This window comes from Carassius auratus, chromosome 16, assembly GCF_003368295.1.
Source record: "Carassius auratus strain Wakin chromosome 16, ASM336829v1, whole genome shotgun sequence".
In the NCBI taxonomy this organism is placed as follows: Eukaryota; Metazoa; Chordata; class Actinopteri; order Cypriniformes; family Cyprinidae; genus Carassius; species Carassius auratus.
In genome coordinates, this window is record NC_039258.1 from 13883439 (window position 1) to 13899123 (window position 15685).

At 34.3% G+C, this 15685-nt stretch overlaps 1 protein-coding gene across 2 annotated transcripts in view; it reads right to left on the reverse strand.

The window, feature by feature from the left end:
* Positions 1-15637, reverse strand: part of LOC113116197 (carboxypeptidase Q) — a 48146-nt gene extending 32509 nt beyond the window's left edge. Inside the window, exons 1-4 of one of the 2 annotated variants that reach the window (XM_026284181.1) lie at positions 15543-15637; positions 14582-15032; positions 14302-14509; positions 12965-13172 (exon numbers count right to left, since the gene is read on the reverse strand). In XM_026284181.1, coding sequence (XP_026139966.1) covers positions 12965-13172; positions 14302-14509; positions 14582-15032 — 867 coding nt within the window. In that variant the 5' untranslated portion in view covers positions 15543-15637. Of the gene's footprint in view, positions 1-12964; positions 13173-14301; positions 14510-14581; positions 15033-15513 lie in introns of both variants that reach the window. The other variant, XM_026284179.1, reaches the window with a different exon arrangement.
* Positions 15638-15685: the final 48 nt, after the last annotated feature.

Consider the following 15685-nt stretch of genomic DNA (forward strand, 5'->3'; position numbering starts at 1 on the left):
ACTGCTGGGTTTTTAGTTTAGCATCAGCAGTTATATAAGGTAGGTAGTAATGTGAGAAAAGAGACCTTTAGGCTAGTGGCATAAGGTCAGGTCCACACTGCTGCTTATTTAGTGTGCAAGCTCCACCCATTTCGACAAGAAGAGATAGATTCAACAGCATGTAAATGTTTTGTTTTAACGTGATGTTTAAGGCTATGTGTATTTGAAAAGATTAGTGGAAAGAATTCAAGTCTTTGGAGAATATCTGCCTAATCAATACAGATTATTTAATTGTCTTTGGAGTTTTCATTTTTAGTTTAAAGTCAGCCAATCATATTTGAACTTGTCATAATCGAAAATTTTTTGAGTTCCAGTCCTGAAAAAAAAAAAAACACAAAATAAAAACAAAAACAAAAAAACGGTGACACTTGTACTGTTGGGATTTTAAATTTACCACTTTGGAAAGTTATTCCTTTTGACCAAAAAGGTGTTGTTGTTTTTTTACTTCGCCCTTTTTTTAACAAAATCTTACTGAAAGCTCATTTTTTGGAGATATTAACCTCAAATTTGGAACACAAGCATGGTTTGTAAAATATTTATTTCATATGAAATTTAAAAAGATTATCTTTGTGTGTTTTTTTCATAATAATAAACAAACATCTATAGTTTTCTTTTTTTTCCACCTCATAAATACTCTGCAATGTGTCTTCTTTAAAAATATAAAATAATGACTATTTCATGAATATAGTTTTGTATAGTATCTTACAATCTCTGATATTTTTGACCTTCATGCGAGCAGCACCAGAGGGTTACACGTAACCTCAAAATTAATATCCATTTTCCATAGTGTGCATTATAAACCCTAAAAACTGTTCACAACAATGATGATAACTATAATGATAATAAATGTTTAACAATTCCAAATACACCACAACTATAACAATAATGACAGAAAATTCACATGCACTGTTTATTACTGATTTAAAATTTTCTGTATTTTTTAATGAGTTTCAATTCAATTAGCCTAAATAGTTTAGGCTTTCTCAGTTATTGACCATTACATACAAAAAAGTGGTATTTCAACCACAATTTCAATATATTTTAACATTTTAATAGAGAGTTTCCTGTGCTTGATTTGAAAATGAACCATCTGATTTTACCATAGACCCCCACTCTTGCCAGATCAGGATGTAAAAGTATATGTTCTTCTGCTTCAGGCAGCCAAGCCATGGACACATTTAATGAACTGGCTCTTTTCTCAGGCCTGTTCCAGCTTTGCCACTCTGGGGGAGGATGGCACTGGATGTGCAATTACAGCAGACAGGACCAGCTACACCCAGTCAACCTAGGGCAACCCAGAACAACATTGTGACACAGTGCAGTGCAATACAGCACAAAGGAATGCTGTGTAATGCATCAGCACTAATTAAAACAGAACGGGCAGTGACATAGCGTAACCCAAGGAAACATCCTACACAACAACACGGTTGCAGGATTGACTGCCTAACTATAGCGGTACAGGCATAGTGATTCATAACTATGTGACTGTCAGTTTTTGGCAAGACAGTGCAAGTGTGTTGTCATTTAGAATGTACAATTCAGTGACAGCAATGGTGGCATAGAGACAGGTGAACAGAATCACCACTATTCCATTTACCAAAACTTACACAAAGAGAAAAGACATTTGTTTTGTAAAAGCGCTGCGCTGTATGTTGAATTTGACTTTGAAATTATTTTGAAAAAAAACAAAAAAAAAACTGAGCAGTGCTTTTCTAAGTAAAAGCGTGACATTGGAGAGTTGTGGGTGGCTGGCAAGGCACTGCTATGAGGTGGTTAGGGAATTTGTAAAGGTGTTGCTTATTGACCAAAGTAAGTTGCTCGGTCCACACAGATGTCTTCTTTAATGTCAAAGTCAACAGGATGTTTTATTTACTGGCAGGTGAAAAGACTAACCACTTGTGTGCACACACACACAGACTGGTATTTCCTATAATTATGCTGATATTCCATAGGCATAATGGTTTTTATGCCAAACAAAATGTATTTTTTATCCCAGTGGTTCTCAGACATTTTATACCAAGTACCAGCTCAGAAAATATTTGGCTCTCCAAGTACCACCATAATGACCAACATTAAAAAACAGTAGCGTAATAGGCCTAACTATTCAGCAGCAGCTCTGCACAGTTAAAAAAATAAGGCAGTTTTATTCCTAACAAGAATATTTATTGGTGTCAGCCACTTTAACATTGTAAATACACAGTTTGAACATTAACACTGCACTGTGCTTACGAACAGGTAATTAAAAAATTATAAATTATGATTCAGTTAAAATGTGTTGTGCCTAAAATTTGAATAAAAACTGTACTGTACTTAAATGTAAAAAAAAACAAAAAAAAAAAAAACGATTCAAATTAACATTCAATGAAAAATGTATTGTGTTTTAACCTTAGTTTATTTTTAATTTTGTGATTCCTCTGAGTTTGAGTATCACTAGTTGACTCGGGTCAGCCAATTTGATCTCGGGTACAATTTAAAGCCCGTGCAGACCTCTAACGTGTACCACACTTTGGGAACCACTGTCCCATTACCCTAACCCAACCCTAAATCTACCCCTCACATAAAACTTTCTACATTTTTACATTTACAAGATACTTCATTCTGTATGGTTTAAAAGCTGGTTTCCCCATGGGGACAAGAACTGTCCCCACAAGGTCAAAATTTACTAGTATCACTATCCTTGTGGGGACATAATGTCCCCATTGCGTATAAATACCGGTACACAAACACACACAGAGACTCACACAATAGCTACAAAACTGCAGATAAAATTCTTCAAACTTTGCAGGTATTTCTGTGGGTCAGTGTCATGTGGTGTAACTATTAAGAAAAAGGAAAATATATATTTTTCTTAAAATATAAAAACAAGTGAGTCTACATATTAATTATTATCTTCAGAAAGTTGTTAAATATTTTTTATTAACACCTACATTAATAATGAATTGCACCAGATGACATTTTACAACCTAAACTAATCTTGTGTTGGCGTAAAAAAATCAAATGATCTGACATTTTACTGAACTTTACACCCAGTCATGAGAATCTGCAGGGGTCTATGATATAAGATGTTTTTCCAGCATTACAGTAGCATATGACCAATGTTGCAACATATGTACACTTTGACAAACAGTTGCACCACCCTGACAATTTTTACTTTAACCCCTCCAACACCCCACCCCACCCAAATTAAATAAATAAATGAAAACAAATAATTATTTAATAAAAGGAAAAGCACATGAATAAAACTACAATTAATTAAATGAATACAAATTTAATAGAATTAAATAAATGTAATATTAGCTAATTCAAATTAATAGATTTGGACAAAAAAAAAATATGTCTTTGACTCATGTGCCAAAGTGTAATGCGTTGAGTTCATGGTTTGTTTTTCTTCATTTAAATGAACAGTAAGTATACATGCCTTCCATGAGTCCCACATGCTGTTAACCTATAACCAGAGAAGCTCTTTAGTGGGGAACTCATTCATTCTTGGTTAGCTGTCAATTATGTCTTGTCCAATATGACGTACAACACACTTATCCCCTAAGTGTCTTGTTAAAGGGCACAATGTGATATGTGTATAAAGTCAGATGTTTCTCTTTTAGCAATTGATTTTTTAAATGAGAAATCAGTGAGTACAAGCTGCTCATAGTGAGGGCAGCAAGAAAATGTGTGTGGGAGAGCTTTTTTAATACCAAGTAAAAAAAAAAAACATCCCCTGCAGTCATGGCATTAGGCAGACATGTGGACACACAAGCTGTCATGCTATCGTTATGGCTGCCTTCAATCACGGCGACCCACACACACACACACACACAAACACCAAAACCATCACTTGCAGCTTTCAGCCTTCTCTCTCTGTCAAACACACACATACACACACACACTCAGGAGCCCTAATCAACGTCATCAGAGGTCTCCGTTTCTGCAGATGGTGGAAATCAAAACTCAACAGGCTGAGCGAAAACACACCAGCTCTGTGACAGACAGGAAGCTAAAACCACCTACACACACTAACAGTCACCATAAACAGAGTATACAGGTCGGAGGAAACCTAGAACAAGCTTACTTAAAAGACAGAATGTGTCATTTCTAAAATGTTGAGACTAGATTAAATCAAATCAAATTGTATTTATAAAGCACAATAAAAACAACAATGCTGTACAAACCGTACTAAAATAGACATCAAAAACATAAAAAGTGTGACTGTGTGCATTTATATATAAACCAACACAATGAGAGGAGGAGAAATCATAACTCAGTGATTCAAAAATAGTGATTCAACCTCCTGGGTAGCCTGGGTAAAAAGACTTTGATTTGAATTTAGATTGAGACTGAAATAATAATCTAAAGGAAACCAGGGAGCATCTTGGGGAATCTTGGGACCAGAAATCAAAAGGTCAGACAGATGGTTATGTGCCGATCCGGTTAGAGCTTTAAAAAGTAAAATTTGAAAATCAATTTTGTAACGGACCTGTGGCCAGCGCAAAGGATATCATATAGGGGAGATATGATCAAATTTCCGGATGCCAGTCAGAAGTCTTGCAGCGTTTTGACCCATTTGAAAACAACTGATATTAGATTGACTTATTCCAATATAAAGATTCTTGCAACAGTCAGGATGAGATCAAACAAATGTATCGCTCGAACTCTGCAAAAGACAAAAAAAAAAAAAAAAACTTGTAGTCTTAAATAGCTAATAACAATCTTAATTGGAGAAAAAAAAGGATTTTAACTACAGTATTTATATGTTTATCAAATTTAAAGCTGCGGTAGGGAACTTTTGACGCTCTAGCGGTTAATAAACAGAACTGCTTGCGTCTTGCGGAAGAACATCGTAGCCGGAACTACTTCTCTCTGTTTATGTCTATGAAGAATCACAAAGGTACTGGGTTACTCCGCCGCGGTACCCACGAAGCAATCTAAAATAGTCTGAATATAAACACTTATTATAGGTGCACCCTAGTGATTCAGGACAAGCCAAAAACACAGTTTGGAAAATGGATTCATGGTGTACTCGCTTATTATATACATTTTTCTACATTTTGAACATAAACAAAGTTACAGACCGCAGCTCTGATTGGTTGATTTCTTACCAGGAGCGATGTATTTCTGCAAATGGCAATAGGACCACTGGGAGGAGCCAGAGGAGCTTGATTTTTTCATAGATTATCTGTCTCATATTCTACTGTCAGGACATAATGACAGGTTTAACGAATATGTAAAAAATATAATTTTACAAAAGTTACCTACTGCAGCTTTAAGTGCAGAATCGAAAATAACTCAGAAGGTTCAACAGTAGACCAGATCTCATAAATCACAATCAGAGCTTCCTGAAGGCCCAAACACAATAATCTCTGTTTTGCTCTCATTAAGATAAGTAAGAAATCCATTACTTGATATCAGAAAGACATACAGCTTAGGCCTTTTTTGCCATTATGCTTCAAGGGCAAATACCTTGTCGACTGTCTTCACAAAACCCTCCTACTTTTCTAGTACCAATGCCCTTTGGATAAAACCAATCCATGGTTACCATGTTTTTCTCAATAAATACCCCACTTCACCTAAAAATATGTAACATTATGAAACTAAAATAGCATTTCTTATTTACTTCTATGTAAATCAACTGGTGTAGCAAGTCAATAAGAAATGCTATTTTAGTTTCCTAATGGAGCATATTTTTAAATAAGCATGATTTAAATAATAATATTAAAAATAGCAATTCTTCTATTCGGTAAGGATGCATTCAATTTATCAGAAATGATTCAACAGATTCAAATAAAAGCTGTTCTTTTGAACATTGTAGTGATCAAAAAATCCTCTGAAAAACATCTTACTGAGCCAGTAGTGTAGACAGTGAACTAAAAGGTGTTTCATAAAAGGTCTTTTTGTTGTGGTCACACAAACAGTATTCAAGTATTATAGATTGCACATTTAGACAATGTTTTAATTTTTAATTTTTAAAAAAAAATAATGTCTATCATGAAGTCATAACATTATTCTCCTGAATAAACAATTGAAAAGAAAATTACTACTGACAGCACATTTATGACCAGCAGTGTGCTTACACTGAATTTCCTGCCATTATATGTCAATTCTGCATAAATGGACTGGCTTTATGCTGCTTCTGGTTTTAACAAAAGGAGGAAATTCTTAAGCAAAAGGCCAACTGAAAGGTTATATGATGCATAGCGATTGCGCTTGAGCTGTACGCTTGTCAAAAGACATCACCTCAGTCTTGCCTTTCACTGCCATGACCTGATAGACAAGCATAAATCTCTAGTCACCAAGACCATTATCGCTAATGACTGATTATTAGAACACCAATGCAAATCCAATGCCAGTTCAGAAGAGTTGAAAACAATGACTGACATTGACAATTTCACCAAAAGTAACCTCAAGCAAGTATTGCAACACTAGGGAGAAAAAGAAGACTCCTACAAGGAAATGAGAAATAAAGGATGGTTCTTGCTCAATACGAAGTGCTTTCTAACTTCATCTTCTTTTACACGTAATCACTAAATTTGGCCAAGTGAGGAAGCTTACAAGATCCACTTCACCATTTAGTTACAGACCTGTTTCCTCATAGTCGGTTATTATTTAAATGAGAAAACCAAATGAGGCACTCGAATTCTGTTTAGTCAGCAATCCTGTAGCATTCCGTCCTGCTGAGATCATGGTCGACTTCGACGCACGAAAGAGGAACAAATCCAGCTTTCTGACGAGCTGTGGATGTGAATGGAAAGTATAGAACATCTCCTTCTCATTTCTTTTAATGAATCACAGAAATATCACATTTCATCCCTCGATGGTGATTCTCATTAAGTGATCATTACTGTAACTGTTTCACAAATATATATATATATATATATATATATATATATATATATATATATATATATATATATATATATATATATATATAAATAGGGTATATATATATACCCTACCATTCAATCCAAGTTTGGATTACAATGATAAATTGATGCTTTTATTCAGCACAAATGCATTATATTGATCAAAAATGACATTAAAATGATCTCTGCTTCAAATGGATGCTGTTCTTTCTGTTTCTGTTCATAAAAGAACTGCAGAAAATACATATTTTATCACAGTTTCCACACTACATTAAGCAGCACAACCATTTTCAACTGTGTTAATAATAAGAAAGGGTTCTTGAGCATCAAATCAGCATATCAGAATGATTTCTTAAATCATGTAACTGAAGACTGGGGCTCTGCAAAGTGGGAAAATATGGTTTAAAATGTATTAAAATGGTGAACAGTTAATATTTCACATTATTTCTCTTTTTTTATATGTCTTTGATTTGAAATTAATGCAGACTTGGTGACCATATAAATAGAAATAATATATATTAACACTGCCATGAAAATATCACCAAAAAGGGTTTTATTTTCCTTAACTAAAACATAATTGATCGTTTTCTTTTTTCAGATTAGATTTCAGGGTGAAATATGACGCAGACATGTCCAGCTTTGGGAGATTCCCCTGAAAACTGAACGTCTAGAAAACAATTCAACACCAGTTTCTGTCTAAGGCTTCAGTTCCTCAAATTTCTTCATTCTCTCTGTCTCTTACGTGACTGCGGTCATGCATCCGAGTGTGAGGGATAACAGAGCACTCGAGCTGAACGCTTCTATTAAAATTTAAGACTGCAGAATGGTTCTTTTTCCCTTCACATTTAATCACACTGAATCTTTCACCACCTCCCACAGAAGACATTAACAGGGAAGAGCGCTGAAAATATAACGCATGGCTGTGGAACTGACAGAGAGGGCAGCACACTAATGGGAGTAGAAAACTTTCCCTGACAAGTCTCTAATTAGATATAAGCTGGCAGTGGATGCTGGACAGATGCATGATGATCAGTCAAAGGGGCTACAGTGTCAGTTGGGCAGCTGAGAAATCCTCTATACTGTCTATAATTGGGGCTAAGGCTGTAGATACCTTATTCCTCTGACTCCTGACTAACAGATTCCTTTCCATAAACACAAGCATTAAGAAGAAGCAGATCTCTGTAATTGGCTCCCTGTTGTCCTGCAGAGCAGCAATGCAAACAAATGTCTGAAGGACCAGTGCATGGCTTGTCAGAGGACACCACACAGATTAGTTCTCTTCCGAAACCTATAGAGCTGCTTCTGTCAACCAAGACAGCATCCTAACCGAGGTGGAACCTCCCAAATGACTGATTAGGCAGCAGCTTCATGAACTATTTTTACCGATCATTTTTGGTACTGAAAGAAATACATCTATAATTGGGATTTCTCTCACTTTGGCCGCCATATTGGATGCAACTTTTTTTTACGGAACTTGGTGTTAAGCTAGAATTTGGCCTAGACAAGGTATCTCAGGAAGCAGCATAATTATGATTCCTTTATGGCCTTTATGCGAGGAGGGCAGCTGTAATACCTGAGGCAGCTCTCTAGGTTCTGGAAGCGAGCAAATGGAGAATTGAGACAATCACATTCATCTCAGTCTGACTCTGTACGGTCAACCCTACAACAAAAATTCTGAAGAATTCTTAGGGTAGTTTGCACACAGAACATATTTTTTGCAAACAACTACTGTTTCATTATTTCCTATGTAAGCATGCACTTTATGTTTGACTGAAGCATATACTTGTCTTTTGCAGTGTCAGGCACATGACACATTTAAAAACTGCTAACATCTTGAATTTTCAGTGTGATCGCATATGCGTGTGAATGGCCCATTAGAATACTTCCTGAAAACATAATAATTCAGTTATTTGATTAACTGCAGGCTTTCATCAAAATCCCCGGGTGAAGTGGGTCCTCCTGTGCGTAAAAATGTGTGGACAAACATTTTCACAAAAATCACGAATAATCAATAACTTTTGTACAATTTCGTTCTTTTTTTTTTTTTTTTTATTACTCCTAGTAATAGCTCCTTGTTTATTTGTCCTAGGAATAACTGAAAGAAGTTATTATATAATATATAAATTTTGGGTGGCATTAAACATGTTGATGTTGGATTTTATACAATATATGAAAATTAGGTCCTATGCAGACACACACTAGCTAATGAGAAAGGTGTTTACTGGGTCTAGGTTTTTATTTATTTATTTTTTTTTTTTCTGGTGAATGACACATATGGCATTGCTTTGAGATCTTGCTGTGTGTGATCTCAGGTGAGAGCTAAGAAGTGTTTGCTGAGTTTGACGAAAGGAAACACTGTGTGAAAAATCCTATATACAGTACACTACCAGTCAAAAGTTTTGTTTTTTAAAGAATTCTCTTCTGCTCACCAAACCTGCATTTATTTGATCCAGAATACAGCAAAAGCAGTAATATTGTGAAATATTTGTACTATTTAAAATAACTGCTTTCGTTAAAAAGGTTTTTTTTAAAATGTAAAAAAAAAAGTTAAAATCAAATATTTTAAGAATTAAATTAAAATCATGAGAATAAAATGAGAATAAAGTCTAAATACTATGAGAATAAAATCAAAATATTTCGATAATAAAGTTGAAATTATGAGAATAAAGTTGAAATTCAATAAGAATAAAGTCAAAATATTTTGAGAATAAAGTTAAAATTACGAGAATAATGTTGAAATGTTAAGAGAGTCAAGTCTAAATATTTCGAGAATAAAGTAGAAATTATGGGAATAAAATCTAAATATTATGAGAATAAAGTCGAAATTACAATAATTAATCAGTAGGCTACAAGGTTAAAGTTATATTTAATTAATATTTAATATTTATATATTAATATTTATATTATATTGAATAGTTTGTTTTGAGAGTATATTCTAGTCTATTGCGCATGCAAATAGCCCGGACTGGGAGCACCGGGAGATACTTTTTTATAGTTAGTTTTATAGTGAATACAAACAATAGTCTATGTCTATTACAATAATGTTGTTTTTCACGCTCTTTAATGTGGCGTGACGTGGCAGATCATTGTATTTGCTTCAGTTTATTTAGCATCTGAATCAGTCATCTTTCCAATTACAGTGGACAGTATTTGTTTCATTAAATTAAGTTACTGTAGTTGTTGTTTTTTCCGATGTTCCTTAACTTTTCTATTTTGCTATAAATTTGTAATAAAGAGGAAAAACACATTTATAAGTTGTAGTTCATGATAAAATTGACAGAACTTGCAAGCTGAGCTGGTTATATTAAAAGCAAAAAAGCACAAAATGAATGCCATTACTGGGTGGCTGGCATGCTAGAAATAATTAATGGAAAACATTAAATATTATGTCTATTACTGTATTATACCATGAATAAAACAGCTTGTGAATAGACACTTAACGTTACACCTCAGAAAAGACAATAATATAACTTATGTTAAGGAGCTGGAGCTCACTTCGACCTTTAGAATGTTTTATTGTAGTTTATAATTGAATACATGTGAGGAATGAAAGGCTGGACGCCACAAACATTCTTGTGGAGTAGGTGGTGGAATTTCACAAAGAAAACAGTTTAATTTAATTAATTGATTTACATGAATACAGCGATCTGTCACGCCACATTAAAGTGCTTGAAAAACACATTATTGTAAGACACATAGGCTAGTTTGCGTTTAGCTATACAACTGATTTTGGAAGCTGAGACTTTGTTTTATATTAAAAGTACCAAAAGCACAAAGCTTATTGCTATTAGTGCTGGCGCACTACAAATAATGAATGCAATCAAAGACACAAAATATTATTTCCAAGCATACTGTCCCTTCGAGTATGACACATGGTATGATTTCTGCTAATAATCGCATATATATTTGTAGTATTAAAAAGGGTTAAATAAGAGAGCTACGGTGTGAGCTGATGTTAAGTTGTTCCTGTTCAGTCTGTTAATACCATATTTTCGATATTAAGATGTTTCCACAAGTCCTTAAAATTGACTGGTCCTCATCCCAGTAGGATCCCATGCTCGGATGCAAAATTCCAGTGACCTGGCAACTTCTCCTGGTCCCATTTGCATAGACTATCAAAATTTTATAAATTTAATTTATACATTTTAAATTCTTGAAACATTTCATCTTTATTCTCAAAACTTTTTGACTTTATTCTCAGAACATTTCAACTTCACTCTTGAAAATTTCGAGTTTATTCTCAAAACATTTAGATTTTATTCGCATAGTATTTTGACTTTTTTTCTGGTAGTATTTTGACTTTATTCTCGAAACATTTCGACTTTATTCTCGAAAAATTTCGACTTTATTGTAATAGTATTTTGACTTTATTCTCGAAACATTTCGACTTTATTCTCATAGTATTTCGACTTTATTCTCGAAACATTTCGACTTTATTCTCGTAGTATTTCAACTTTATTCTAGAAACATTTCGACTTTATTCTCATAGTATTTTGACTTTATTCTCGAAACATTTCGACTTTATTCTCATAGTATTTCGACTTTATTCTCGAAAAATTTCGACTTTATTGTAATAGTATTTTGACTTTATTCTCGAAACATTTCGACTTTATTCTCATAGTATTTCGACTTTATTCTCGAAACATTTCAACTTTATTCTCGTAGTATTTCAACTTTATTCTAGAAACATTTCGACTTTATTCTCATAGTATTTTGACTTTATTCTCATAGTATTTTGACTTTATTCTCGTAGTATTTTGACTTTATTCTCATAGTATTCCGACTTTATTCTCATAGTATTAAAACTATGTAAAATATTTGAAAACATTAAAACATAATGTAACACATGAAAACGTAAAAAAAACATTAAAAATCTTATGGTCCAGTCTGGTAGTGTTTTTATACGGTTTGTCCATGTTTTTTGCAGATAACTCAAGGTTGCTTATTTAAAAAAAAACTCATATTGATTACCCTAGGACCAAGAACTGATTCATTCAGTACGTGTACACGTGTAGTGAAATAGCCAATATTTATGTGAGAATTTCACTAGCAATATAGAATATTCTCGCAATTATTACTTGATGAGATGTTTTGATGTAACTTGATGTTAACTAATGTTTTCCCACCACAAATATAATAACACCAAGGTCATTGGTTGGATTCCTATGGAATTCTTATTGATGTGCACCTTGAAAACAATTTCACTGCAAATGAATTCATGGCAAATGAATCAGATCAAAATTAAGCCTATTTACTTACTAAATACATCCTAGTCTTACTGCATGTTATTCATTAGTGCACATTATTCCAAAATAAATTAATAAATAATAAGTAAAAAAAAATGTGTCTTCATTATCTTTCTACAAACTAAATAACTTGCTCCGCTTGTAAAGCAACTTTAGTTTTTGGCTGACATCATCTAGGCCATGCAGGCAATTGGCCAATGTTAACAAATAGTCAAGCAGCTATTTAGGCACTGTTTTTAAAACATGGCTTGGAATAAGCCAATAATCTTCCAATGGATAAATTCAACTCCTACGTTTTTTCCTCAATGGATATCACATTTTACCCTGAAATGCATTTTACAGTGGACGTAAAATGGGCTGAAAATCTTGAAGGTCTTGAAGGAAAACAAGCTGTACAAATACATAGGGCTTACAAGAGTGCATAAGTCAACAGCCAGTTGTAAGGCGTTAGTAATAACTGTAAGGGCATTATCATTACAGGTCTTTAAAAGCATGGTGAGAAGCCAGTAATTTCCCAATAGGCAAACTGGTGTGAAGCCAATAATTTCCCACTGGATAAATTCAAGTCCTACATTTTTTCCTCACTGAATATCACATTTCACGCTGAATTGCATCTTATTATATAGAAGTATATAGAAGTAAAATGGGCTTAAAATGTGATTTCATGTTGATTTTTGATGACAATTAGTCTTGAAGGAAAACAAGCTTTACTGTATTTACAAGACTCAACATCCAGTTGTAAAATCTTTGTAATACTAGCAAGGGTATTATCATTAGGAGTCTTTTGTCAGACCAGTACAACATAGCTTATTTAAATTCACCGACCTGTTCAGGATGCTTGCTGCCTGTGATTTCAGCCACAGTGTTGTAGGAGTCAACATCTGGCAGTGTTTGGGCCCCCATAGTCAGACGTACCACAATCCTCTGGCCTCTGCGGACCATCCTGGCCATCATCTGGGCATCCTCGACAGTGATGCAGGCAGTGGGAATCTGGGGCACTCCAGGCTGATACCACTGCCAGCCAGTGTGGGGGCTGAAAACAACACCATGAGTGGGTTAAAACTCAGAAATATGCTTTTTATATAATACATATTGTTACAATATACAATACTGGTCAATACCGTCTTTTTTTTTAATTCAATTTAAACCTTTGATAGCAAACCTGAATTTTCAGCAAGTATCATCAATTATTAATTGGGCTATATTTATAATATTGGTTCTTATTATTATCAATGTTGAAAACAGTTTTTGCTGCTTAATATTTTAGTGGAAGCCATGTTACATTTCTTTTGTCAGAATTCTTTGATAAATAGAAGGTAGACTATTAAAAGAATAGTATCTATTTGACATATATATATATTTTTTTTTACACCATACATTTCTTTACTGTCACTTTGGATCAATTTAATGCATCCTACTAGATAAAAGTATTAATTAATTAGGTAACACTTCATTTTAGGGTCTCTTAACTAGTTGCTTATTAGCATGCATATTACTAGCATATTAGCCATTTATTAGTACTAATCAGGCATATATTAATGCCTTATTCTACGTGACCTTATTCTACATCACTAATCCCTAAACTGACTACCTTACTAACAATTAAAAGCAGCAAATTAGGAATTTATTGAGGGAAAACTCTTAGTTAATAATGAATATGTGTCCCCATTAACTGTTATATACACATTATACATACATCTTATTTACCCCAAACTTTTAAATGATAGTTTATCACATTTTACACAACATATAAACATCACAACTGGTTTAAACATTGATAATAATAAGAAAGCACCAAATATTAGAATGATTTCTGAAGGATCATGCGACACTGATGATTGGAAGTAATGGCTGCTGAAGATTCAGCTTTGCCATCATAGGAATAACTTAAATTTGAAAATCCATTCAAATAGAAAAGTATTTTAAACTCACAGTATTACTGTTTTACTGTATTTTAGATTAAATAAATGGAACTTTGGTGAGCATAAGACACTTTGTTAAAAAACGTATTTCAAATGTTAAACTGGCAGTGTTTTTTTATGTATGCATGTATGTTTTTTTTAGGTAGTGTTTATTCATTTTTTGCATTTTTTTGAATGTAATTGTGTTTACTTTTTGGCATAATGGCAGTCATTTTAATTCAACAGTGTGATGGTTCTGACCTGTTGATGGAGAATGGAGTTACTGAACGGATAAGTGAAGCCACGGCTCCAGCTTTAGCCGCCTCTGACGCCCCTGAAGCCCGATAGGCCACGGTCTCCCCATAGCTCACAAACGGCTGGTTATACACAACAATTTTCCCTTTAGCCTCACTCGCTCTCTTTTGGAGCTCTTCAAAAGACTCCACCACCATTACCTCTGCCTCTATACCTGCCAGAAGAATATAAGCTGGTTAGATGTTTGCAGGTGCAGGTTTTTAAAAGATGAATGGTGACTACTAACCTCCTGGAGGAGTACCTACACTACTACCAAGCCCAAGTATGGCTAAAGTGTGGTTTCTCGGTAGAAGCATCACCGCGCTCTCCTCCCCGCGCACCCAGTGAGGGATCTTCACTTGCTCTAGATGCACATTCTCCAGTCTGTCCTGTGTCAGGGCATTGTACATGTACTTAATGGCCAGGTCTAGGTTCTTAGAGCCACTGACTCTGTTTCCAATAGTGTCAGTGAACTCAGCCAGCCTCTCATAGGAACGGTTCTGAGCCTTTCCATGTACTGCTAGGTTTATGATTCGCTGAGCGATGTCAGAGTACTTAAAGATCTCTTTGGATATTTCTGAAAGCGGTTTGCTGTCGTAACTGTGAGGCCTGGAGTGACACTGTAGACAGTGAAGTATAAGAAGAGTCAGCAGCACCTGACTGATGGAGTTTAGACACATGCTTTTATTGCCAGTCATCTGAAAAGCACATGACAGGGGAAAAAAAGTCAAACATTTCTGTATTTTAAAAAAGTGATTTTTGCCATTTATCAATAGAGAAGTATTAAATGCGCTATTCAGACACACACTTCTGTTATGGTAGTAATGCAGTTTAACTGGTCATAAATTGTTTCATGGAACTGTTTTCCATTTTTTCAAGGTTGTTTTTTTCTAGTCGTTCTTAATATGAAAGATTGTATACAGTGAAGCTCAAACATGTAAGCCATTGCCATTTATTTGATCACTTGCTCATGTTAGCACATACAGTATTAATAATAATACAGTAAGTTACATTCAAGCTCAGCTGGTTATACGAAATCCAAAAATGCAACAAACTGTTTGCTATTTAAAATATATGTTATATATACATAGTGGCTTATTCTTGGTTTTTGAAACGATCTTTAAAACACTTTGATGCATAATGTAAACAGCAATGTATTAAAAATGATAAATTATTTACCGGCATGATTCAAAGTACACTGTACATACCTTGAAAACATTGGTCGATGTGGCTACGGCAAGCGCCCAGGGACAAGTAAGACAAAACGCGTTTAGTATACAACACGAGACTTTCACAACGATGTTTCACGAACCGTTGCAGCTCTTATGAAGCAAAAGGTTAACGACTTAAG